The following is a 27,103-nucleotide window of genomic DNA, read 5'->3' as shown; positions in this document are numbered from 1 at the left end:
TGCGACTGTAACTCTGTGGTGTTTTGCTGGAAGAGGGCAGTTTCATGTTTGTCACTAGGCATGCAATCGCAAGTTCGTCCCCCGACTACAACTCTGTGTCGTTTGTTGGTGGGGAGGGGGCAGTTGCATGTCGTCTTAAAATGTACGCAATCGGAAGTTTTCCTCGGAGTGCTACTGCATGTCTTCGACGCTACTACAAACTTGTGGTGTTTTGTCGGGGAAGGGACCGTTGCATGTCTGTCATTAGACATGCAACTACAAGTGTCGCCCACGACTGCAACTCTATGGTGTTTGCCAATGGGGAGGGACAGTTGTATGTCTGCCACTTGGCACGCAACTGCTAGTGTCGTCCCTGAGTACAAGTGCATGTGTGCAACACGACTACAACTATGCGGTTTGTGGTATTTTTGTCAATGGTTGGTGGCAGATGCATGTCTACCACTAGGCATGCAACTGCAAGTATCACCCCGACTGCAACTCTGTGGTGTTTATCGGGGGTAGGGCGGCAGTTGCATGTCTATCACTAGGCACGCAACTGCAAGTGTTGTGCTCGACTGCAACTTGCGCCAAGGGATATTGGCCACTTGCATGTATACCGCTAAACCTTCAACTGCATGTGTCACAATCATCCCGCAAATGCGAGCGATACAACAAGACAGCAACTGTGAATTTGTTTCCTAATTTTTTAACTTCAGTTTTTCTTCTCATTCCCCTTTTCCTTTTCCCCTTTTTCTGCTTTTATCCTTTGTTTTTCATTTTTAATTTTCCTTTCTCTATTTTATTATTTTTATTTTTTCCGCTTGTTTATCTGGTTAATTTGCTCTTTTCCCCCTTTAATATGATTTTCCTTTCCCATTAGTAGAAATATATTTCCTTGTGTGTATATGAATATTTTAAAAAATACATGTTCAAGTTTTTCTAAAAATAATTATTGAGCACTTTTCCGATATGCGGTGAACATTTTTTCAATACGCGATGAAACATTTTCTAGAATTATTCATGCAATTCTTAGTAAATGTTCATGTATTTTAAAAAAGTATTTATGTGTTTGAAAACATAATTCATATTTATTGTAAATTGTCCATAAAATTTAAAACTGTTCACGGTTCTTAAAAAATGTTCATGTAATTTTTTGAAATTGTTCATGTAACAAAAATGATGTATACACTATATATACCTGTGTGTGTTGTCCTTTGTCCTTACGTACTTTAACAACCGATGGCAGCAACTTCATAGCTCGTCAGCAAGCAATAGGAAGCACAAAATTATTATTGTTTCTTCAATATCGTTTCTTTGTGTTCAAATCCTTTGTATTTTTTTATGAACGAAAAATGACAATAAGTTATATGCCCATCTAAAAAAACACTACAAGCATGCACTGTATTGCATATACAAGAATTTTTCCAGAAAAAAAGCTATGATTTGAACAAAAAAAGTTACCTCACTCGTTGAGGTTGTAGCTTTTTTGAGAAACGCTAAGGTTGTAGCTGGATAGCAAAACACATATTATATTTGCAGTCGTACAGCCCAAGTACAAGAAGAGGAAAAAATCCGGCAAAAAGCAACAGATCGCAGGGAAAAGAAAAAGATGAGATAAAGGCCCAGTAGAAGTACAAAGCCAACCCATAACAGCAAAAACACACAAACAGTCACATAAACGAAGCAGGTCTGGTTTGTACCTGTGCTGATGTCATATACGTATGCTGATGTCATCAGTTGACTGAGTCTTCACGAAGTCTCAGTCAATGGAGACCTAGACAGACCCTACATGCAACTGAGATTTTTAATTTTGTTTTTAAATTTTTTAACATGAAAGATCTTTTTTACAATACAAATTATTTTTTGAAGAATGATACGAAAAACAAAGAGCGAGCAAGATGATATGGAGAGTAGGAATTATATTTTGTGTTCTTTTTTCCATTTTTGATATTTTACTTCTTTGTCATAAAATATATTTTTATACAACTCAAACCCATTTTAAAAATGATGAGAAAAAATATGCGAGAAGTACACAGAGAAGAGAGGGAACATAGATCTTAAAAAAAGAAGAGAAGGAACACTGATCTAAAGAAAAAGAAGAGAAGGAACATAGCACGAGCACGTGACGTGCAATGCGAAAAAAGAAAAATGGGCCGATCTGCAGGCCCATGCAACGATCGCGAGTGGAGAAACAAGCAGCGATGCGTAGAGCAAAATCTGGCTTAGTTCCTCTAGAAAAAGTAACAAAACCTGACTGAAAACAAGTGCTGCGCCATAAAAAATATACGCTGACGTCAGCCGAGTCTCAGTCGACTGATTCCTAGCCAGCCCCAACATTAAACAGCACGCCCGGCCGGCCGATGCGCTACTCCCACCACTACTCCACAGATCAGGTGGCGACGCCCCAGACCGCCGCCTGGTCTTCGCCGCAGGCGTCGTGGATGAGCTTCATCCTGTCCACGGACCTGCAGACCCCGCTGCAGGACCAGTCGAAGGACGCCACGCACACGTTCCCGGCCCTCTTCTTCCACTCGCAGTCTGCAAAACGCACGGCTGTTGTTCCGGTCAGACGAACTCGCATGGGCGAAGAGAGATCCATACGTTCGTGGCTCGGCGTACGGACCTGGAGGCGTGGCGCAGCACATGCTCCGGTCATCGACGTGCTCCACCTCCAGCCCGATCAGCCACGCGCCCACGGAGACGTCCTCGTTCGCGAACCTGTGCAGGATCGGCCTGAAAATAGCCGATCGCAGATGCAAACATCGTCAGAATGTCTCACAGATTGAGATTGGCTTCCAAAGAAAAGAAAAGAAAAAAGATGGCTTACTGGTTGACGGAGATGTAGGCGGCGAGGTCCTTGGAGACGGCGTAGATCTGGCCGGTGGCGTGCCGGAAGTATTTGTTCCCGACGTCCCCGAACTTCCAGTACTCCGGCTCGTGGTACTTCACTCCTCTGCGACCAACAAGAACGAGATGGATGGAAGGAAATTCAGCAGCAATTTTCATCGGGTTCCGAGTTTTTGGCACGTGATTTCGCTCGAATTATTATACCTTTGTGACAGGACAGGCCCGGACTTCATGCAGCCGACGTACACCCTGGGCCGCGCCCTGTACTTGGCCAGCCTAGTTGCCAGCATCCCTGCCAAATTAAAGAGCAGAAACGGTCAAAAATTTGCAGAAATGTTCAACAGGAACACAAAGCTGCATGCACGTGTGCGTAGCGTAGGACGTACCGAGGTTGAGGTGGACGTCGTCGTCGACCTTGACGTAGAAGTCGGCGTCCCAGGTGGCGACGGCGGTGGCGAAGTAGATCCTGGTCTTGGAGGACAGCTCGTGGTAGCCCTCCACGTGGTCCAGCCGCAGGAAGTCCTTGTTCTCCGCCTCCTCCGCGTCCAGGGCGCGGTCCGCCGCCCCGCCGCCCTCCGCCGTCCCGCTCCGGCCGATGACGAACCGGACCACGATCCCCTTCTCCTTCTCCAGCCTCCTCAGCTTCTCCCCTGCGCCCGCGCGCGACCACCAACAAATCAATTAAACATGGTATATGACTCGTTGCTGCATTGCACCGGTGCCGACGCCAAGTGCGTGCATGACATGCATGATGTATGTTACCTGAGGGCACCCAGGTCTCGCGGAGGGAGTCGCGGCGCTTCTTGCTGCTGAAGGCCGTGTTGATGCCGATCACGACGAAGGCCTTCTGAAGGGCCTTGGACGAGCCCGCCGCGCCGGCGCCGGCGTCGCCGCTCCGAGCTCGCTCCACGGCTAGCTCCATCTCGAGAGAAGACACCGCCTTGTCCAGCGACCTGGAGAAGTGTGTTTTCGTCAGAGGGCACTCATAGTACATGCATGGTGGTTTGTGAGAAAGAAATATGCTTACTGGATAGCGTGGTGCGTCCTGGACACCTCGCTTATGATGCCCTTGGGGTCATGCCTCTCCCCGGCTAACCCCTTGCTTACGCGGTTGTCGTCGCAGCCGGGAGCAGAGGTCTTGTTCACCCGGGAGCTGATCGGCGCCGACAGGAGCGGCATCCAGCCGCTGAGCAGCAGGCCGACGGCGAAGCTGGCCACGCAGAGCGCGGCCACGACCTTCCCCGTCAGCGGCGGCCTCGCCCGCGCGGGCGCCTTCTTCTCCAGCTGCGGCTGCGCCTGCATCATCATCATCAAAATTTCACACCCGCAAATGATCAGTTTCGCCACACGGAACTAGCATGAGTTAATTCAGCAACTAGGATAGAATCGATCGCACGGCCGGGCACGCACCATCATTGCGCCAGAAGCACTCGAAACTCCAGAACCAGGATGGAAACGAGTGGCTTGGGCACCCGTTGAAGAGGTGATTTATGCATGCGCAGTCGAGCCGCGTTATGAAAAACGCCGGTTATCTGCCCATCCCTGGCCCCGGGCACCTGCGGATGCACCGCGACGGGGTTCAGTTTGCGTGACGCGCCTCATGCCGACAGTGTGAGAACGAGGCCGGCTGGCTCGCCCCTTCACCCAGTTGGCGCTAAGAACGCCACGCCTATGTTGCATTTCAAACTGTGCCTTGACTGTGGAGTTCTTGGCCAGGAAGCACGGGTTTACGTTACGGCTGCCGGCTTATGGTGATAGGCATGGCTGAGGCGTAGTATGTTTCACGTGAGGATAGCCATGATTTTTTTATTGAAAGGATAATAACCATGCTTTCAATAGAGCAAAGAGTTACAAAGGCTGTCAAAAAAAAAGAGTTACAGAGGCTGCTCCAACACGCATAAGCACCCGTGGATGATCGTAGCATGCCACGGATAAAACTAGCTCAATGGATAGTGATTCACTGAAGTAACTGACTGCGGTGCGTTGTCATAGGAAAAAAAAAACTGCACGGTACGATTTGATGCTTTTTCCCCACACAAAAGATGTGACATTATCAAGTTGCTAGTTCACAAAACTCACAGGGATTACATTGTATGCGCTCGTATTTACATTGTTCAAACTAAAATGGCATTCATCTGATAGTACCATACCGTCAGCACCAGCCTTCCACTCAACTTCTTCATATGCTGGAATTTGAATTTGATGAATCCTTCCACATACGACTGCAAGTAATCCCTCCCCCAAAAAGATGACCTGATAGGTTGCGTGAGCACACTTCTGTTAACCGCCAATGCATTGCAATTTCACAGGTATGCTGGGAGAATGCAAAGATAATACGTAAGCTTTGAGTTTCTGCAAGGGGGTATTCTTTTCCATCTACGGATAAAGCATCATACCTACAAACATTTTTTAGATGGAAGCATACCTACAAACATAATAGAGGAATATGATTTCTCACTCATTTTGGCCCTCAACATATACTTCTCTTGTTGAAGGATTCCATTGTCAGGTTAGCAGTGAAGGCTGGGATGGAATTCATCTTTCTTATGAAAATATCAACCTGAAAAGGATGGTTAGATCATCAAAATCAGTAAATCAAACTCTGGTTCAATACCAAACTAAGAACAATTCGAGACTTCCCTTAACTTAATTATACTTGCAGGAGTTTTAACTTCACCGTACCCGTAACTGTATGACTGGATACTTTCTATCTAATACCTAGATTAGTTTATTACACAGTAATTTGTACCACACACCATACTTTGGTGCGCAATTTAAGAACGCTCGAGATCTAAATACACCAACTGGACTAAATCTGTTAAGCCTCTTACACACTCTTATAAACTGTAACAGCACTAAGGTTATTTGTAGAACATTCCAGAAAAGGAAACGCTTCAATGTAATGGATAAGTTGAATACCTGCTGAGCAATCTCATGTTGAGAAGTGTAGCCATTGACCTGTATTTGAGATCAAATAAATGTTCCGTTAAACTATACAAAAGAACATTTCAACAATGTAATAAACCTACCACTATATTGGTGCTTCCTGATTCATAGAGAAACTCGAGTTTTTCATCATCGGTTTGGGCATATACTGATTGCAGAGTAAATCGTGTTACATGAATCCCATTTGGCTGCTGCTCATCATTCATCACTATCTTAAAACACAAAATAAGGAAAATGATGTTTAACAGCTGAGAATAGTTAGAACTTAGAACCAAGTAACAAGATAAAATTGGACGAAATGTTGAAGCCGGAAAATAATGAGAATTGTGGCATAATAGCGTAGTTGGCATATGAGATTACATGGCTTGATAATTCAAAATGTGCAAAAATAACTGAACCCATCAATCCGACACCTTCCCCTTCCATTTCTAAACCCACCAAACATCCACTCCTGTATCCAACTCCTCTTCGTTCATCAAAGCACGTCTTTCCCAATACAAAGTTCTTTTCCACCTCCTTGCTATCAAGGCGGTGTTTCTATCACCAGCCTTCGGCCAGTCAACCCTGGGCTGCTACCTCACCAAGATCCCCTCTCAGTGTAACAGCTCTGACAGACGCCCAGGCCAAACCAAGCCCGGCTTGCTGGAGCTCCTCTGGACTCCACTGCCTCAGCCCCCTTGCACATGGCCTGAACTGACACTTCCAAACGGCTCTAGAAATTGCTCCCGATTCATGTGAAGTTTTTTGGATTTTAGGTTGCAATGGATTTTCCATTTTACCAATTGGTATTGACATGAATCAGATGTATGGACAGATGAGGAGATAACTCAGTACTGAATGCTCATCCTGTACCCATGATGCAAGAGATTGCAGGATCAGGAAGCTGCCTAACTGGCATATGGGACCTACAGCCATGTCGACAAATTTGGCATACAATTTTTAAACCACTTTGAAATTAGGGGTGGAAGTTACTCCCCAGATAATTGGGGGATGCCAGCTGGACTTTTTTTCCTTAGATCAATGCATGACTCTTTTAAGCTTAACTCTCAAAAGCCAGATATGTAGCTTCTTTTGTCAAAAAGCTGCTAGTCTATCAAGAGAAGCTCAGAACTGGAGAACAGTTGACTTGATTTGGGAACAGCCAAACAGTACATGCGAATATACTGCTACTAAAAGTAGCTTGAACAGTAAGATGCCTCAGCTGCTAAAATAAAGCTCTAAGGCTACTGCACAAGTACGCATTGCTTCTTGAGATTCAGACAGCTAACAGAAAAATTAATAGAGTTGAACGCATCACACCTGATAACCAAAAAGCGAGCAGCAAGCCTTTCGGAAGACTGAGATCCTCTCCAGAAACACTGCCTTGTATCTGTTTCCAGGCAGGTGTAAGGTCCTCTCCAACAAATCAGTATACAGAAGCTTATACAGATATAAATTAATAAACTAGACTACCTTTCTTCACGTTTCTCTAGTGTGGCAACTTGATTTTTAAGCTGTGCTAGCTTTTCTGCAACATTTGCATCTACTACAGTTCCAGCATCTGCAAGTAAAATAAATATTCCAGCATAAATGCATTCAAAGCAAAACCAGACAAGGTCTCTCAGAGCTTGAACATACGGAGCACATGATATATTGACAAACAAGTTATTCGGCAGAAAATGCAGATGTCTATTTTTGATAGAAATGCAACTACACCAAAGAGCAAGCTATCAGAAATTGTACAATGACAAATTTACTAAGGAAAAAACCGAAACTAACTATTGCATGCTACTCAGTGGATATTATTCTCACATGAAATTTTGAATTGAAAATTTGGTAAGCAAACGATAAAATCAAACACTCAAACAACATGTGGAGATCGTAGTAGTAAAAAGAATTCATAAGATCACTTACCAGCTTGCCCTTTTAGTTCTTCGATTGCCTGCAGCCTCTCTTTTGTTTTCTTTAACTCAGCTTGCAGTGCTTCTATTGTCTGCTTTGCTTCACTATCCATTGCAAGAGTATTCACCATACGAAGTACTTTTGTGCTTGAGGCAGAGTAATCCCCATGACCCAGCTGTCAAATATGACAAGAATTTTCATGGCGTTGACGCATAATACACAAAGCAAATAACTATAGGTTAAATTAGTACACTTCATAGCATAATTCATAGTTGCACCCACAACTAGCTCTGTTGTTGAAGGAAGATGACATGCCTAGTTAAAACTTCGGCGGCACAGCACCGTACTATAACAAACTATAACACATATAAACACAACAGTCATTCAGCATAACATTCACCGCTGCCTCACTGAAATTCAAAATTAGATAACAATTCTACACTCGTGTTTTATTTGCAGGCAGCATATGATCAAGCTCCCGCAGCCAGAGTAGCTCAGGCCTGCTAACGAGAGAAGCTAGATTGGCCACTGGCTATTAAACATTGATCGTATTCTGTAAACATTGATCCTTAGTCCATACCTTAGACTCGAGTAATGCCACCTGAGAGCGCAGTTGATCTCCCTCTCGCTCCAATGATTTTGCTTTTCTTGCTTCAATGCTCAATTTCTCATTCATTAGATTGAGCTCCGCATGTTGTTGACTAATTAGTTCTCTCTGCTCGTGTAGAGTGGTCTCTAGTTCTCTTACTACCTTTTCCATTTGAGATAGATCTGACTCCATTTTCTGCATTGTTTCCCAGAAGAGGCATTATAAATTAAGAAAGTTGTAATGGCACATACCACCAATGTTAAGAATACAGAACCTGCTAACCTTGGATGACATGTCATCTCCATCCCTAGTTTTTTGGTTAGATAACATATTATGATCTTTTCGTAATCTATCTCTTTCTTCACTCACTGCAGTAAGCTGTTCAAATGAAATAAGTCATAAAGGGAAAGTAAAGCATGCCAATGTGAATTATTGAGATATAAATGGAAGATCGCTCAATGTAATACAGAATGTAAAATTATAGAAGATTCATAACTGCAAGTACTACCTCTTTCCAGTTTGTAATGCCAAATTATAGAAGATTCATAACTGCAAGTACTACCTCTTTCCAGTTTGTAATGCCAAATTATAGAAGATTCATAACTGCAAGTACTACCTCTTTCCAGTTTGTAATGCCTATGTGTATCCCTAGATCGATAATTTAACCAATATAATATGATTTATCTATTATAAAATATATACCATCATAAAGTTCAAATGTTATATTTTCAAATGGTATAACTTTAGTGATATACAACTCACATTACAATAGTAAAATTGACAACCTAGAGATATGTGCAGGACCTATAAAGCGGAAAGGAGGGAGTATCTCTTAATAAGATGGCTTACACAGCATAAGTTCAATGGGAGTATGGGACTACAAGTGTATTTATCGTATACATTGCAAACACGGAAAAAATGGAAACCTAGGCCGCAGTTGTAGCAGGGGACAGCAGACAATACCAGAAGTTCAAGGCGCTTGACCTCCCTGCTAGCACTTTCAGCTCTCTCTTTGGCAAGGGTAGCTTCACCTTCTGCACGTTGCTTGCTGATCTCAGCAAATTCCAACGTAACCTCCAATTCTTTCAACCGTGATGTTACTTCACCCAATTTATTCAAGTCTGTCAATGCTTGCCTGTCAAGAGTTCAAATAACAATATAAATCTTAATGGGGAAGGAGTAAAAAGTTATACGTCCTTGCCAACAATATCATTCTTTCTCACAACTTTCAAGCAAAAGTCATCCTGAATTTATCAAATCTACTAGTTGCGCAGTTTTGTTTATGATCATAGGAAAGGATAGTACTCTGAATAATGTTTAATAACGATGAGTTATAGCAGAACTTTTCTTTGGTAAAGTGATGATGGACTCATACCTTTGCAAATCTGCAATGTTGCTGTAAGAAGACACATCAGGTATGTTGCCAAGTAATGATGTACATGACGCTAATTCCAGCTCCAACTTCTGTGCTTTAGCTTCGATTTCTTGCAGCTTAGATAGTTCTGTTTCGGCTCGTTTCCTTCGACTCTGCTCCTCCAACAGCTTTTCACTTAGCAGCTCAACATTTGTGTGGGAAGATTTTAATCTTCTAGCTTCGTGCACTTCTTTTTCCTGGATATACAGAAATCATATAGATACAGCACTTTATTATTCTAGAATTTTACATGGCAGGTTATTATTGAAAAGCTGTATAATACAAAAAAAAACAACAACAACAACAACAAAGCCTTTAGTCCCAAACAAGTTGGGGTAGGCTAGAGGTGAAACCCATAAGATCTCGCAACCAACTCATGGCTCTGGCACATGGATAGCAAGCTTCCACACACCCCTGTCCATAGCTAGCTCTTTGGTGATACTCCAATCCTTCAGGTCTCTCTTAACGGACTCCTCTCATGTCAAATTCGGTCTACCCCGCCCTCTCTTGACATTCTCCGCACGCTTTAGCCGTCCGCTATGCACTGGAGCTTCTGGAGGCATGCGCTGAATATGCCCAAACCATCTCAGACGATGTTGGACAAGCTTCTCCTCAATTGGTGCTACCCCAACTCTATCTCGTATATCATCATTCCGGACTCGATCCTTCCTCGTGTGGCCACACATCCATCTCAACATACGCATCTCCGCCACACCTAACTGTTGAACATGTCGCCTTTTAGTCGGCCAACACTCCGCGCCATACAACATTGCGGGTCGAACCGCCGTCCTGTAGAACTTGCCTTTTAGCTTTTGTGGCACTCTCTTGTCACAGAGAATGCCAGAAGCTTGGCGCCACTTCATCCATCCGGCTTTGATTCGATGGTTCACATCTTCATCAATACCCCCATCCTCCTGCAACATTGACCCCAAATACCGAAAGGTGTCCTTCCGAGGTACCACCTGGCCATCAAGGCTAACCTCCTCCTCCTCACACCTAGTAGTACTGAAACCGCACATCATGTACTCGGTTTTAGTTCTACTAAGCCTAAACCCTTTCGATTCCAAGGTTTGTCTCCATAACTCTAACTTCCTATTTACCCCCGTCCGACTATCGTCAACTAGCACCACATCATCCGCAAAGAGCATACACCATGGGATATCTCCTTGTATATCCCTTGTGACCTCATCCATCACCAATGCAAAAAGATAAGGGCTCAAAGCTGACCCCTGATGCAGTCCTATCTTAATCGGGAAGTCATCAGTGTCGACATCACTTGTTCGAACACTTGTCACAACATTATCGTACATGTCCTTGATGAGGGTAATGTACTTTGTTGGGACTTTGTGTTTCTCCAAGGCCCACCACATGACATTCCGCGGTATCTTATCATAGGCCTTCTCCAAGTCAATGAACACCATATGCAAGTCCTTCTTTTGCTCCCTATATCTCTCCATAAGTTGTCGTACCAAGAAAATGGCTTCCATGGTCGACCTCCCAGGCATGAAACCAAACTGATTTTTGGTCACGCTTGTCATTCTTCTTAAGCGGTGCTCAATGACTCTCTCCCATAGCTTCATTGTATGGCTCATCAGCTTAATTCCACGGTAATTAGTACAACTCTGAACATCCCCCTTGTTCTTGAAGATTGGTACTAATATACTCCGTCTCCATTCTTCTGGCATCTTGTTTGCCCGAAAAATGAGGTTGAAAAGCTTGGTACGACAACTTATGGAGAGATATAGGGAGCAAAAGAAGGACTTGCATATGGTGTTCATTGAAAAGCTGTATAATAACAGAAAAAAAACTCAGATATGTCTAAAATTGAAGGGTACAAATGCACTACTAAAATGCTTTAGGGTGTACAGCCACCCATAAAAGAAGCCATTCATTCATTCAAACACACTTGTTTTAAGATTAGAGCTTCCTGAATAGCTTCAACTTTTTTATTTCTATGGCAGTTCAGAGAGGAACACATAGGGCAGCAAAACGCTCTCCTAGATCAGTGCTTAATGCTAAGCATCTTGTAAGCTTAAAGCAATGTGCAACACTGATGTTTACATAATTCTGACAGTCATAAAATTGGCTTCCTTATCAAGGAGTAAATGAAACAAGCATGCCATCAAATATTCACATAACATCAGCTATCATCATCAAGGCTAAATGCTCACATAGTTCCGGAGCTCCTCTTGCAAAAGTTTTATTAACTTCTGATCATCTGTTGGATTACGCTGAACAGACAAAGGAGCAGAATCCAGTAGTCTGAGCTCGGTTTCGTTCTTTTCGCGAAGACACTGACAAAGAACATAATGTTAATCATTGTATCTGCTGTACCAAGATGTAAAACCAAAACCAATGAGCACACGTTTGAGCATCTGATGAGGGCTCTCACGGCAGGAAAAAAGGAGTGGGACATATTGATCAGCGATGATCATGTGAATCACATTACTTTACCTCATTTAATTGCTTTTTCAAGTCCTCCAACTGCTCATTTAACATCTTTGCTTCCTTCTCAGAGTTTTGCGCCCTGAGGCTCATTCTTTCAAGCTACGCCGAGGCATGTTCAGATAGGTAAGCCAACATGCAGTGAAGAATCAATGTTCACAAGAATTTAACAATACAAACCTCAGCATTAAGTTTAGAGATGGATAGTTTTGAGTCATCTTTCATATATGAAAGTTCCTTCTGAAGGGCTTTCTTCTCCCTTTCTGAATTTTCTGATGACCGCTGCATAGCCCGTTCCAACTCCTTGACCGACTCCTTTGCAGATGCTGAAGATGATTCAGCGCTAATTCGAGAATCAATCTCTTTATTGAGTTTAATCTGCAGCACCAGCAAGCCTGTGATTAGTTATGTCAATTAATAAACATGGATATGATAAGGCACACAAAAATGTGACTGTGTGACTAGCTTGTCACAACGGCGATGAGATGGAATTCATGTGCCAAAGGGGAAAAACTGTATACCTCAAGTTCCCCTATCTTCTTGACTTGCTGCCGGTATCGCTCCTGATACTCGCCCAGCTCCTTCAATAACCGTTCTTGCAATGCAGTCTCCCGCCCTTTTGTTGCTGCTAGTTCTTGTTCAACATAGTTCAGTTTATCATGATATGTAGTCCTTTCATCCTCTGAAGTATTAAGAACAAGTAAGTATATCAGTTTGTAAGTAAATGCATCAAATGGCTTGCAACAGGATAATGCTAACATCCAAATTCTAGCCTCAGATAGCTCCAAGCATTAAGCAGAACCTACATGTTCTTCCTAGAATGGAGTTCCTATTCCCAACAAATGTTTACTTATTACTATGATATACTGTGACTTGGAGTATAGTATATTATCTGGCCTCCACGTACATGCATATTTCAAACACTTATTCCCTGCTTTCACGACAGATATAATTACCTAACAGCTTAATGAACTGTATTCATAAAAAGCTCAGAATAAAATCATGTAAGCAAAAGCATACCACTCTTAGATAACTGTTTCTCCAATGTGTCAAGCTTTACTCGATACTCCTGAACCGCCTTCTCCGCGGTGTCCAGTGCCACCACGAACTCCGATTTCACCTATCAGAAACGTACACATGGAAAAAACATCAGTATGTATACTAAATGGCATATAACTAATCACACTAGGGATCTCCATTTCACAGCGTGTACTTCGCTGCAGATCCTTAAAATATAATCAACTGAGAGCTTATCAATGTAGCGTGCGTGACCAAATATAACTTTAACTATAACAAACTTGGTAATACATGGCACTGAGTGACAGCAGGTCAAGTAACACAAATTGCATAACTCATATGCTTACACAGGGCTAGACCGTAAACAGTTGGAGACAGGGGCGACGCGATCTCACCATCTGACGGCAGTGGTATGTGCAGACCATGTCGTCGGAGGGCTCCTCGGTGCCGGAGGCGGACACGAGGGCCGTGGGGCGGTCGTAGGGCACGAGGCGGCGGTCGGAGACGGGGGTCCGTCCGGTGGCGACGGCGACGGCGGCGGCGAGGTCGAGGTCGAGGTTGGGGTCGGGGTCGGCCCGCCGCTTCCGCTGCGGTGGAGTCCGGAGTAGCATCTCGCTGGCCTCGCAGGGGTTCTAGAAGCTTCCTAGGGTTCTGGCGGTGAGGGATTCGCGAGTGGCGATTGCTGAAAAGGTTTCGGGAGGAGGGATTTGGTTTGAAATCGCGCCGCCGATGGTCCTGGTGCTTAATGGGGAAAGAGCGAATACCGAATGGTCGTTTGGGGTCGAATCGATGCATTGTGCGTTGTTTTTTTTTTTGTCAAAAATCAATGAGCTTTGTTGAAGCTCGCGGAGAATTTTAGCAAGAAAAAGTAGGAGGACCGCGATATTTGGCACACGTGTGCCATATAAGCAAAACTATCACACACCTCACTTTTTCTTTTAAATACATGCATCCATTAGTATGCTTTTTCTCCTTTCACATGCATACTTTTTTCTACTTGTATTCATGCACTAGAGGACGAAAAAGCTGACATCAACCTAGATTCTCTCTATTTTAAAAATTCAAAATGTTTTGTAGGTTAGATGAAAAACCCGTTTTCACATAAAAGATTCGTCGCGATGAGATCTTCGGAACTAGATCCTATTTTGCGAGAGCGGCGATATGGGTCATACTACTATATAGTAGTATTATCACAACCGTTCGTTGGCACACATCCCACATGCAGGCGTCATAAATGAACTTCGTCGTCGCCCGCAGAAATTGGCGGAAATGTGGGAGGCCCGCTTGTGTGGCGTATGTACTGTAGGAATACTAGGGGGGCGGGACGGCCCGGTTACCAACAATGGACGGAGTTGTGCTAGCGGTACAGGTGCGCACTACTTTCGTGTACCATGGTACAGATTTTTCCTTTCACCTCACGACAATCAAAACCTCGGTGGCAGGGCGGCACCAGTGAGCGGGATCTCCCAGACCGTAGCAGGGCACGATAATTTTCTTGCCACTCAAAGAAACCGCACTGCCTAGACTGAAAAAAATGAAAAGAGGAAGACCAGATCAAGAACTCAAGACCTTGGCTAAAAAAAGTTGTTGATTCAGATCTGAGATTAGGATTAAGTCACTCACGGTCCAGAGGATGCAGCGGTAGTATCGATTGCCAGGCCTTTTGCCGCCGGCGGTGATGTCGCTGACTACTTCCCGGAGACATCTAGGGCATGGAATCAGCGGGAGCAACTCCGTGTCAGGCTCGGGGCAAGAAGAAGCAAACATGTTGAGGCGAGAATGGGGATCTAGATTTACCAGACGACATATGTCTTATTCTAGAACCAGCTGTTCGCCCATGAACTGACAAAGTGGGCCACATGCTAGCTGTCCCGGCTAAATGGCCCATCTCCGTGGTGGACGGCCCTAGTAAACACAATAACGATAGGACCGTACTGGACCTTGCCCCCTGGGCCTCATCAATGACTACAGACAACCCACACACGTACTGTTTAAAAAAGTCTGGGCAAACCGAATACATGGGCCTATACCTGCATGAGTGAGCATCTCGAGAAGGACCAACCGCTGGGATAATAGTACCATATGCAATTTTCGCTATGTTGTTCTGTTTCGCCGACATTTTTTTAGGCCAAAAGTTATCATGCCTAGGCTACATAAGTTATCAATCCTGTGATGTGAAAGTTACCGTGTTATTTCCATATAAGTTACCGGGGCATAAAACTGGTTCTCCCACCCTTCTCCACATGCACATGCATGTATGTATTAGAGGATAAAAGGGCTGATGTCATCCTAAATTCTCCCTATTATGAAAATTCAAAATGTTTTGTAGCTCAAACCGCCGGTTCAATGCAAAAATAGTTTTCACATAAATATTCCTGTGGCGAGATCTTCAAAACTAGATCTCATATTGGTATATTCCGATGACTTTTTTGGGCATGTGGTGTGCAAGTTACCATGGTATTTTCACATAAGTTACCAGTGTTATATTTTTCAACAACTTTTTTCTCCCTGGTCAAAATTTATCGCGGTGTTTGCACGTGAATTATGGGGGTGTCTTTAGTATATTACCGTGTTATTTTGACGTAAGTGACCAGGTTATGTTTTCCAACAACATTTATCATTGGGTAAAAATACCGCGGTGGTTGTACCTAAGTTATCAGGTATGCGGTTTCTATATAAGCGTGTTATTTTCACATAAGTTATTGGAAGATGTTTCTCAATAATCCCCCTTCCCCCCCTCTCCCGTGCCTTGAACAATGTTACTATGGTGTTTGTACGTATATTGTCGGGTATGTGGTTTGTGTATTATCGTACTATTTCACATAAGTTAACGAAGGTGTCTGTTTTTCAACATTTTTTTTGACTTGGTAAAAGTTACCGCGGTGCTTGTGTGTAAATTATTAGGTATGTGGTTTGTGTATTGCCGTGCTATTTTCACGTAAGTTACCGATGGGGTGTATGTATGTATAGTTATAGGGTATGGGGTTCGTATATTACTATGCAATTTTCACATGAGTTACTAGAAGTATGTTTTTCACCCAAAAAATTCGAGTTTGTCAAAGTCGCCGCAGTGTTTGTATGTAAGTTATCGGGTATGCGGTGCATATATTACCGTCCTATATTCACATAAGTTATCTGAGTATGTTTTTCAACAACTTTTTTCTTCGGGTTAAAAAGTCACCACAGTATTTGTATGTAAATTATCAGGTATGCGGTTCGTATATTACCATGCTATTTTTACACAAATTATGGGGGTATGTTTTTCAACAACTTTTTTTCTCTTTCGTCAAATTACCGCGGTGTTTGTATGTAAGTTATCAGATCTGCAGGGTGTATATTACCAATGATATACACATAAGTTAGCCAGAGTATGTTTTCAATAACTTTTTCCCCTGAGCAAAAGTTATCATGGTGTTTGCATGTAAGTTATCGGTTAGGTGGTGCTTATATTACCATGTTATTTATACAAAAATTATCAGAGGATGTTTGAATAATTTTTTCCGGGTCGAGGTCAAAAAGTTACTGGGGTGGGTATGTTTCAACAACTTATTTCCCACGGGTCAAAAAGTTATCGTGATATTTTGGACGTAAGTTATCAAATTTGTGGTACATATATTATCATGCTATTTACAGAGATTTTATTGAGGATCACAATTACCATGGTGTTTTGATTTACGTTATCAGGTATGCGGTGCATGTATTGCCATGCTATTTACACATAAATTATCAGGGGTATATTTTCAACAATTTTCTTTCACATGCTCAAAGTTATCATGATATTTGTACTTAAATTATCAGGTCTGTGATGTGTATGTTACCATCCTGTTTACACAGAAATTGGAATCGTGTCAACAATTTTATTCCCGAGGGTCAAAGTTACCATGGTGTTTTCACCTAAATTATCTGGTTTGTGATGAACATACTACCATGCTACTTACAAAGAATTTACCGTGGGCATATTTTTAACAAAATTTTCCTTGGGTCCAAAAATATCATGATGTTTGCACCTAAGTTATTAGGTCTGTGGTGCATATATTATCGTGTTATTTATATAGAAGTTATCGGAGGCGTGTTTGCAACATTTTTTCCTCTGACTCAAAGCTATCGCGGTGTTTGTATTAAGTTATCTGGTTTGTGATGTGTATATTAACAATGTTATTTTTACAAAAGTTTACGGAGGTTTGTGTTTTTCAACAGCTTATTATCACCCCGTCAAAATTATCCTAACAAAGCCTCAGTCCTATGGTGTGTTACTGCAGGTTTATCCTATCCTGATTAGTATATAAATTCTGTTATGTATCATGATTTTCTATAACATCACACTAGGTTTGTCAGTTACCAGCTCCACAAACTCAAATAAGAACTATCTGAAGAACTCTATACTGAAAATGTACAGTATGACTAATAGAATTAAAAAGGATATAACACTATATTCTTGTTATCAAAATGCACACACCATGGCTTCGATAACATTGAAACCAAGAAGATCAAGACTTCTTCAGTATAATGATTGGCTTTCCAGTAGAGTCCCTCCCATAGTGCCACTCCGAGTATGACTTTCACGCTCACACAGTACATACCCTGAAAACCAAAGAATTGAGTAAAGTTCAGATATTCCAAAGGACACAAGATGCACCAACGTTTTGCAAAAAGAAGGTTCAGTCACAAATCACAATGAGGGGAGAGCGGATAAAGAAAGAAAAAGTTTACATTCTTATATGAAGAAAAGCCGACATGTCCCGCCTCTGCCTTGCTACAGAGAGAGATCGATCGTCGATCCGAATTAATTGTCTGTTACATACGCGCGTTAAGCAAGTTGATCGTCAATTGATGGATCAGGAGACCAGTAGTACGTGTGGGAGGAGTGAGGAGGAACTGAATTGAAGGCAGTGGTGGCTGTCGCTGCTCGATCGTATCAACTTGCAGGAAGGGGCGCGGAAATCTAATCGATCAAGTAGCTCAAATCTCGGCGAGGCAGTGTCCTGGACGAGGAAGCGGCGGCAGGAGTGGTGGTGCCCCTGACGCCACGCAAGGACTGCTGCTTATTGTCGTGGTGCCTGCTCAAGGCCTTCACCCTGCTCCTTGTCTTACTCACTGTCGTCCTCCTCGGCTTCGCCGCCAGCGCCATCATCTCCCTCTACTACTACTGCTACACCACGTCGGCGGCACCATTGCTCATCTCAACGAACAGCCCCACGCCGCCGTCGACGATCACCACCCTGGCCATGGTGGAGTAGCAGATCAGCCACGAGCTAGAGCAGCCGGGGTCGCCCGAGGGCCACTCCATGATGGCCGAGGAGCTCTTCTGGCGCGCTTCCATGGAGCTGCCAGCTCCGATGACGGTCCGCCGCCAAGTCAGCGCCCCGCCCGGTCGCCTCTCCCTCTCCTCCGCTTCTTCCTCCCACGTCTCAATCTCTCTCAACTCTTCTCTCTGTCCAGTACCTGCGTCCACAATCTCCGCTTCGCTCACACGCGCACGATGAGACAGTGACCGCTAGATGCGAAATCGAAGGTATCCATTGCGGTTGGCAGTTTTGCAAAAACGATTCGGTGTGCCACATACATATTTCGAAAGTAGGAATGTAATTGAGCCAAAAACATAAATACCTCTGGCCTCACCGGCGAGAAAAAGGAGACAGTGAACGGAGTTGGAGGCAAGTCGACGGTGAACTCCCTTGACGCAACAATGAAGGGTGTCATGCAAGATGACGATGTGCGTGCTACAGGCGGCGGTGAGGTGCGTGGAAAGCGGGAACGAGTCCGCGGTGGTGTCCAGTGACAGACCGGGGTGGTCTGGTGGTCGAAGTTGGTCGGAACCGAAGGTAATGCGGGATGAAAAGTTGCGCGCATCTTGGATTGTCTTGTTTCCATTAACACTGAGTAGGACCAAACATGCCCGCCGAGATTAGCATCCACCGGATGCATAGAAGGGTAAATAAAATGAAAAATAACACCACCCTTCCAAAGAATGTGACCTAATCTGTGTAAGGCAGAAGGCACATGTAGAAAAACTCTTTCTGGGGATGCCATGCAGCCTGCCGGCGTGCCTTGCCACCGGTCCCCTCGTGAGGATCCCATCAGCCTTTTGATGCGGGACTAGTCACCATCTTGGCCAATGCAATGATCGCATTCGCCAATGATGTTGAACGGTTAAAGAAGTATTCGCAAAAAAAGGGTTAAATAAGAACAACCACACAAAAGCATCATGATGTTCGAACGCATGTTCCACGAAAATGCATCTTTCTCAAAATATGTTGAATTAACTCATTCCAAACATTCAACTCCGCTCCAATATAGGCTGCCCAAATGTGACATTTAATGGAACGCTCCCACAACCTTGACCTATACGGCATGCTTGTCGCGGGTGAAGTTGTAGGTCGTGGGGGAATGATCGCTGAAGGTCATTTTGAATTCCATTTAAAGAGCTCAATTCACTGTTTGCATTTGGCCGAATTTGGATCAAAGTTTGTCAAACATAACACTTGAACCTCACTTGAATTCAAAGACCATTAGCTTACCAGGTGTTCTTTGTCAGATCGCATAATCTGAAAGTGGACGCCGACTGAGGTATATTCTGCGACCTCGGCTTACCAGGCGTTCTTTGCTTGCCTCGAGAGGTTCCCGTGCGGTCGAGCCCTTTGGTTGTCTTGGGCTCCGGCCAAGTGCAAGCTTCACTTCTGGCTAGCGATGAGGCGTCGGATTTGGACGACGGACACAAGATCGGCTGTAAATGGACATTAACAAACTTTGCAACATCCAAAAGATCATCTTAGTTTGTCAGCAGACAAGTTCTTAAACTTCTACAACTAAAAACGATATAAACATATGAGGAGGGGGCAGGATCACCAATTCCTTGCTGGGCCTTTGCCCTTCTGGTTGTCGGCGCAGCTGCAGGCGCCCACGGCTGGTGAAGGGTCTTGATCGTCCGAGGAGGAGGTGTAGCCATCGTCGTCGGAGTCGGAGAAGATGATGAGCCCCTTCATCCGACGGACCGCCCTGTCCTGCTCTCGCTTCAACTTGGCGACCCCGACCGCCTCCGCTGCTGCCTCCTTCGCCTCCCGCTCCAACTGCTCAATAGCAAGCCGGGGCGCCTTGGCGTCCTTCCATCGGAGGTGGCGAGCGTTCGTCTTCGTCGTCGTGAGCGCCCGACGATACACCCATATGAGGAGCCACTCCTTCTCGTCGGCCTGATCCGCCTGCATCCCGCGGTGGCGGCGCGCGAACTGCTGCGCCGCGTCCCTCTCCCGTGCCCGCTGCCTATCACGACGCTCGGCGCACGCCTCCGATTTCAAAGCGCGCGGGGGAGGGGGGGGCGACGGCGCCGGCACTAGCACCCACCGCTGCCCGTGTGGAGGAGGGGCCGACGGGGGAAGGAGACGGCGTGGGGGCGGTGTGGACTACGGGCCGGGAGGGTCTAGCTCCGACGCCCGCGATGCGCCGGCACGGGAGCCGCGGCGACGCTCCAAATCCGGAGCTGCCGCCGGTGTCCACCTTGGACCGCTCCAACGCAATGCGGAGGGTCATCTCCTCCTCGTAGTCGAGGTCGAAGCCGGAGTCGCTCTGGAGCTGGAATTAGGGTGGATGGGATCGGAATCGCAGAGGGGATGAGAGGACGGAGCTAGAGAGAGTGAGCTAGGGTTCGGAGCGAAGAGTCCGGATCGAGATTTTTGTGGAACAGCCACGGGGCCTACCGGTCAGCCCGGGCATTTGTCCGTGGTTTGAGAGGTTCGGTTGGGTCTTTTTTTCTTTGACCGGTTGACCAGCCGGTCTGTCCGGGCGTTTGAGAGGGCCGCCTGTAGATGCTGGAGTTTTCGCTGAATGGTACGGGAGACAACAGCTAAGAGCATAACGGAGAATGACGGATGAAGAAATGTGGAACATAGGACAAAACCGACGTGCTTTCGGGCTTAAAATAGAAGAATTGTCACGGGGAAACGAGGTACGTATGCTAACGTAAGAAGAGCATAGCACATGCGACAAGAACTAGCCGGCCAACGCTTCACAGACCACACACACAAAGTGCGGAGGAGATAGGCGCCATCCATCTCATCCACACCACAAAACTTAACCTAACGAGGATATACTTTGCCGCAAGGCCAATCTGATCGCACAGCCTGCTGCTCTAGCTGTGCTGTATAGCTCATCCGACGTTGACACGGATGGAGCTTGCAGGTGTCTCGTGCCCACGTCAATCTGGCAGACGTTCCTACAGCATGCAATATTTTAGTCGGAATCACAGCAGGAACACAACTGCTTCAACCGGCTCTTTCCATTTGGATTTGGAAAGGCCAGAATCCGCAGCAATGCTCGGCGCGGGATCGTGGAACCGGTGCTCGGACGGCACGCGCGCGCATGCAAACACACCGATCGCGTGCGTGCGTGCGTGCGTCCGTCGCCGGCGCCTGCCGCTACGGGCTAACCTGTGGAAGCTGGCACCGACAAAACTCTCTGTTCGGAACCCCAACTTCCGGGCACGCCGCGCGCACGTCCGCGGCCCCGCGACACCGGCCGCCCGCGCGCAAGGCACGTCGTCTCTCCCGTTGGCCGAACGCGCCCGGCCCGGCCCGTCGGGCTGTCACGGCGTCACTTTCGCCATGGCCAAACAGGGAGGACACGACAAGGCATCAGCGCGTTGTGCACGCGGCAGGCCTATAAAACAAACAACTCTTGGTCGCATTGCTAGCCATCGCATTCCCGCTCGGCGTCTGGAGTCTGGGGAGGAGATTGTTCGACCTCCGGCCGCTTGTGGAGTTGTGGTTACGCTAGCTACTCCGGCTGTCGACCGAGAGGCCAGGAAAATGCAGACCACCGTGGAGGACCTGCCCGCCGACGTGCTGGCCTGCGCGCTGCGCCGCCTCGACGGCCCGTCCCTGGCCGCCGCGAGCTGCGCCACGGCAGGCCTCCGCGCCCTCGCCGCGGAGCCGGAGACGTGGCGCGCGCTCTGCGTCGCACGGTGGCCGTCGCTGCTGCAGACCCAGCGGCGCGACATCCTCGGCTCCGCGGCCGTCTCTCCGCAGCGCCTCTTCGCCGACGCCTTCCCCTTCCCGTCCAGTTCCACGGATGCTGCTTCCGTCACCGCGGCCGATCAATGTCTCCCCGTCGAGCTCATCTCCGCCGTGGACGTGTACCACAAGGGAGCGCCCCTCTTCTCCCGGGTCGTGGAGACCTCCACGTCGTCCTCGTGGTTCCTGACCTCGCCGTTCCGCGTGGACGCCGTCGAGTGCAAGGACCCGGTGCCGGCGGCCTCGTTCTCTCCGTCGGATTTGGAGCTCAGCTGGATCGTCGTGGACCCCCGAAGCGGCCGGGCGGTGAACGTGTCGAGCCGGCGGGCGGTGGCCGTGGATAGACACTGGTACACCGGCGAGACGTTGGTGCGGTTCGCGGTGGTGCTCGGCGGGAGCAAGTTCGAGGGCACAGTCACCTGCTCGGAGGAGGCCGGGTACCTTAGGGAGGTCAGCCTCACCGTCGAGGACGCCGAAAACGCGGCGGTGAGCGGCGAAGGCAGCCTGCGGCTTCTTGCAGCCGCAATGGAAGGACCGAGGAAAGGAGGGGAGAAGGAAAGAGAAGAGGCCAAGAGGAGGTACGAGGAGTTCGTAAGGAGCAAGAGGGGGAGGAAGGAGTCCAAGGCAAGGCGGGAGGTGCTCGTCGACTTGTGCTGCTCCGCCGTCGGCGCCGTCGCCGTGCTCAGCTTCCTCGCCTCCGTTGTGCTACGGTAGAATCTACCGTACGGGCGATCTCATCCCTCAGTGCAGAGAAAAAAAACATCAACACACATTCTTTATTCTTTTTCGCCGATGATTTTTTTTAGGGTATATGGACGAACTTTTTTTTTTGCATGGACGGACAAACGTTTTTGCTCTTCGTACAAACCCGTGGGCCGGAGAGCGGGTTTTCCAGTATATACCACTGTATCGATAGAGATACACAAGTTGATAGATTGTTTATTCTTACCATGCATTTTTTTGTTTATTCTTCTATTCAATCAGGGGCTGGATATTTATACCTCGTGAAACATGTACAATCGTTTTTCCACTGCTTATCGGCTGTAATAACCTCTCATATTCATATTATGGGACGAAGGAAGTGTGGGATAAAAAAACGAAGAATTGTCTACTAGCACTTAATTCACTTTTGAGAGCCGACATGTAGTTGAATGACTAGAAGAGTGGTTGTACACGAAAAAAAACGGTGGTTGTATCCAATGTCCATCAGAGATCAAACTTCAAGTTTGATACCTGCGCTTCTCATAAAGACGAAATATATTCTTCAATAGATGATGTTTTTGTCGATGATTAGGTGCATATGATGACTTCATCATGTCTATCACTAAAAAACACTAATTTTACATTTTACTCTTGCTTGTAGTGAATTTCATAGGACCTCAACCTCAGTCGCTTATGTCCAGAATCCACACCCTTTTTTAGTTATAAGAATACTACTATTGTGAGAATGATGGTCAGAAGACCCCAAACTATAGGTGTCCAAATTGATAGTCAATCATAATTGAACTATTCACGTTTCTATTTTGTTGGAATATTTTCATGTTTTTTTTCCTGAATAACAATGATCCCTCAAGTTGGTCATCCAAAATGATTCTACTAGATTGCTTCAAATATTCCAAGAACGGCGAACTTCTAGTCAACACTTTAAATTATGATCTGAAAGAGGTCTCATTCATTTTTTAGCTAAACACACTTCACTTTATTAATCAATCACAATGTTCATCGGAATATAATTGATATCAGGAGGCTCAAGGAGCCAAAAATGACGTCCAATAGAAAGACCCGGAGTGTATTTAGCGAAACTATGTTCCTCAAAATTACAATCTCTCCTATATCACGGAACAATTTAAAAAGACAACACCGAACTTTGTTTTTTCGGACGATGGTGTCATGCAAAGCACCAATGCCGGCAGACATAATCTTATTGCAGTCAGACGCAATCTCCCTCCACATTACATGTTTGGTCTCATTCGTGGCAACAGAGGTTTTGTGACGCCCGGATAATTAAGCTACAGTAATCCTACGTTAACGATGCCACGTCACCTCGGTTATTGTTGCTAATCTCGCGTTAGTTCGAAACCGAATCAAATTCAAATTCAAAATCAAGCAAACAATAAAAGTTTTCAAATATTAAAACTAAAATGTTCAATAAATAGTAGATAAGTCAGAGGCTATGATAAAATTGTAAGCAACATTATTGAAATTTGATAAGTGACTTAAACATTATTTAATAACCTTTTTATTAATACAAAATAAATATGAAATGATATTTACCCCAAACTAGTTTTTGGTGGTAGGATATATTGTGCTATGATTTATGGGCCAGCTTTCATATTTTACAAAACTCATTTGGTGCCCAAACAATTAACCAAAACAGAAAAGAAAAATAAATCAAAGAGAAGGAAAATACAAAATAGAAAAAAAATAGAAAGCCCCCCCCCCCCCCAGCTAGGCCAAGTGGCCCAGCTGGCCTCAGCCGCCCGAATGGGCCGGCCCACCCCGCGCCCTAGCCTACTAACCCCCCGTTCCGACCGACCGAAACCCTAACCCCTCACCGCCCCCACTCGCCCCCTCCCACGACCCCCCTCACTCCTCCTACTCCCCCCCGATCTGGATCGGGGATCCACCCCGACGACCGCGCCCCGCGCTCCCCCACGATGCCGGCGCCCGTTCCCGGCGCTGCCCCGCCGCCGCTGCGGCTCACGGCCTCGACACGCCGGGCCTCATCGCCGTCGTCTCCCCGCCTCGCCCCCGACACCCGCGGCGCCCCGAGGCCGACGTCGCCGCGCGGAGGCCCACTCCCCCCCATCGCTGGACTGCCTCCCCGCCGTCCTCTACATCGCCGCCTCCTCCCTTGCGCCAGCCGTCCCCGTCCTTCCTCCCCAACGGCTACAACGACCCTCGCCGCCCCCTGTTCCCCTGCAACGAAAGTGAGCGCACCCCCCTCTTTGCTGCCTTCCACGCACGCTCGCGCCCGTCGCCGTCCGCGTCGCGCTCTGGCCACGCCCCCCTGAGCCCCGCTCGTGCCGCCCGCGCCTTGGTCGCGTCCGCGCCCCCTGCCCTTCTCTGCTCGTGGCCGATGCCTCCTCTGCGTCCTAGCCGCCATGGTCGCGCTCGGCCGCCGCCAGCCCCGCAGCCCGCACGCCTCGCTCCCTGCGACCTCGCCCGCTGCCGCTGCAGCGCCGCGCTCAGCGCGCCGACCGCCCCTTTTCCCCCTGCTCCGCTCGACCCCTGGCCTCGCCCCGGCCTCCCGCATCCCTCCCCGCTCTGGCTTGCCCTTGTGCCACCGCGCCATCGCCTCAAGCGCCCCGACCGCGCGCATCGAGCGCTCCGGCATCCGACGCCCAGCGCCCGAACCCCACTGCCCGTTCGCCCGTAATCGCACGCCCACTGGCCCTGTGCCACTGACCATAGGGCCCCACGGCCCAAAACGTCTAAAAAATAATAATTAAAATAATTAGTTAATTAATTAATTAACTTAATTAATGCTGTTTAATTAACCTACTATTTTGGTTAAATTAATTAACCAGGTTCAATTAATTAACCTGTGACCATGACGAACGGGACCCACCTACAGGGTTGACCAAGTCAACCTTTGGTCCTGCTGACATCATGCTGATGTCACGCTGACATCATAATTGCCTTTTCTAATTAAATTCTGATAATTCCGAAAATTGATTAAATCCTTTTTAAAATCAATATAAAATAAACCGTAGCTCTGATGGAAAAACTTTGTACATGAAAGTTGCTCAGAACGACGAGGCGGATCCGGATACGCAGCCCGTTCGTCTGCCACACATCCCTAGCATAGCGAACACGCAACTTTCTCCCTCAGTTCATCTGTCCGAAAACGCAAAACACCGGGGATACTTTCCCAGATGTTTTCCCCCTTCGTTGGTATCACCTATCCCCGCGTTAGATTACCCCTGGCACCGCGTATTGCCTTGTTATATTTTGTGTGATGCTTTGTTTGCTCCGTATTTACTGTTCTTCCCCCTCTTCTTCTCCGGTAGACCCCAAGACCAACGCCGCTGCTACCCAGTACGACTACGGTGTTGACGACCCCTCCTTCTCGGCTGAGCTTCCAAGCAAGCCCCCCCCCATGATCACCAGATATCGCCTATTCTTCTCTATACTGCTTGCATTAGAGTAGTGTAGCATGTTACTGCTTTCAGTTAATCCTATTCTGCTGCATAGCCTGTCATTGTTGCTACAGTTGTTACCCTTACCTGCTATCCTACTACTTAGTATAGGATGCTAGTGTTCCATCAGTGGCCCTACACTCTTGCCCGTTTGCCATGCTATACTACTGGGCCGTGATCACTTCGGGAGGTGATCTCGGGCATATGCTATATACTTTATACTGTTACATTACTTATGATACTGTTCGGAGATGGGGGCTGAAGGGGCAGGTGGCTCCATCCCGGTAGAGGTGGGCCTGGGTTCCCGACGGCCCCCGACTGTTACTTTATGGCGGAGCGACAGGGCAGGTTGAGACCACCTAGGAGAGAGGTGGGCCTGGCCCTGGTCGGCGTTCGCGGATACTTCAATTAACACGCTTAACGAGATCTTGGTATTTGATCTGAGTCTGGCCACTGGCCTATACGCACTAACCAACTACGCGGGAACAGTTATGGGCACTCGACGTCGTGGTATCAGCCGAAGCCTTCGTGACGTCAGCGACTGAGTGGCGCGCGCCGCATTGGACCGTAAGCTCACACTTGTATTAAGGGGGCTAGGTCTGCTTCCGGCCGCGTACGCAACGTGCAGGTGTGCAATGGGTGATGGGCCCAGTGTCACGCCCAATATGCGATACTATCCTAAAGAGACTCGAAGGCCCCACCAAGGATAGAACCGCATATTGAAACGCTTTTGCAAGGTGGATATCATTACATCAACATTACATAATATTTGGGGATACATACAAGGCATACAAATGCCGCAAGAATACATCATTACCACATACATAAGATCAACATCCGA

The 27,103-nt window shown here is 46.7% G+C and overlaps 2 protein-coding genes across 7 annotated transcripts; one reads left to right on the top strand and one right to left on the bottom strand.

The window, feature by feature from the left end:
* Positions 1 to 1,954: 1,954 nt before the first annotated feature.
* Positions 1,955 to 13,943, bottom strand: LOC109752914 (probable beta-1,3-galactosyltransferase 8). 6 transcript variants are annotated; one of them, XM_073510917.1, is made up of 25 exons: positions 13,514 to 13,943; positions 13,122 to 13,221; positions 12,623 to 12,783; positions 12,282 to 12,479; positions 12,111 to 12,203; positions 11,828 to 11,950; positions 9,618 to 9,853; positions 9,206 to 9,377; positions 8,525 to 8,620; positions 8,234 to 8,437; positions 7,666 to 7,828; positions 7,225 to 7,312; positions 7,072 to 7,167; positions 6,349 to 6,460; positions 5,856 to 5,984; positions 5,746 to 5,784; positions 5,308 to 5,386; positions 4,906 to 5,012; positions 3,854 to 4,122; positions 3,589 to 3,779; positions 3,213 to 3,476; positions 3,031 to 3,118; positions 2,807 to 2,932; positions 2,603 to 2,712; positions 2,319 to 2,517 (listed from the first exon to the last, which is right to left on the bottom strand). In XM_073510917.1, the coding sequence occupies exons 1-25, from the start codon at positions 13,727 to 13,729 to the stop codon at positions 2,369 to 2,371; spliced, it is 3,609 nt and encodes a 1,202-aa protein (XP_073367018.1). In that variant the 5' UTR covers positions 13,730 to 13,943; the 3' UTR covers positions 2,319 to 2,368. The 6 variants fall into 6 exon arrangements, with proteins under 6 accessions (XP_073367017.1, XP_073367018.1, XP_020167415.1 ...); XM_020311826.4 differs by lacking the exons at positions 2,319 to 2,517; positions 2,603 to 2,712; positions 2,807 to 2,932; ... (3 more) ...; positions 3,854 to 4,122; positions 6,349 to 6,460 and having other exon boundaries at positions 4,851 to 5,140; positions 5,252 to 5,386; positions 7,072 to 7,141; XM_020311827.4 differs by lacking the exons at positions 2,319 to 2,517; positions 2,603 to 2,712; positions 2,807 to 2,932; ... (3 more) ...; positions 3,854 to 4,122; positions 6,349 to 6,460 and having other exon boundaries at positions 4,851 to 5,079; positions 5,252 to 5,386; positions 7,072 to 7,141.
* Positions 13,944 to 21,804: 7,861 nt separating this feature from the next.
* Positions 21,805 to 23,221, top strand: LOC109752943 (probable F-box protein At2g36090). Its single transcript, XM_020311870.4, has one exon. It carries the CDS (start codon positions 21,917 to 21,919, stop codon positions 22,832 to 22,834), a length of 918 nt encoding a protein of 305 aa, XP_020167459.1. The 5' UTR covers positions 21,805 to 21,916; the 3' UTR covers positions 22,835 to 23,221.
* Positions 23,222 to 27,103: the final 3,882 nt, after the last annotated feature.

This window comes from Aegilops tauschii, chromosome 3 (genome assembly GCF_002575655.3).
Source record: "Aegilops tauschii subsp. strangulata cultivar AL8/78 chromosome 3, Aet v6.0, whole genome shotgun sequence".
Lineage (NCBI taxonomy): Eukaryota > Viridiplantae > Streptophyta > Magnoliopsida > Poales > Poaceae > Aegilops > Aegilops tauschii.
Note: the sequence above shows the minus strand (reverse complement) of the source record. Positions and strands in the feature narration are given on the sequence as shown.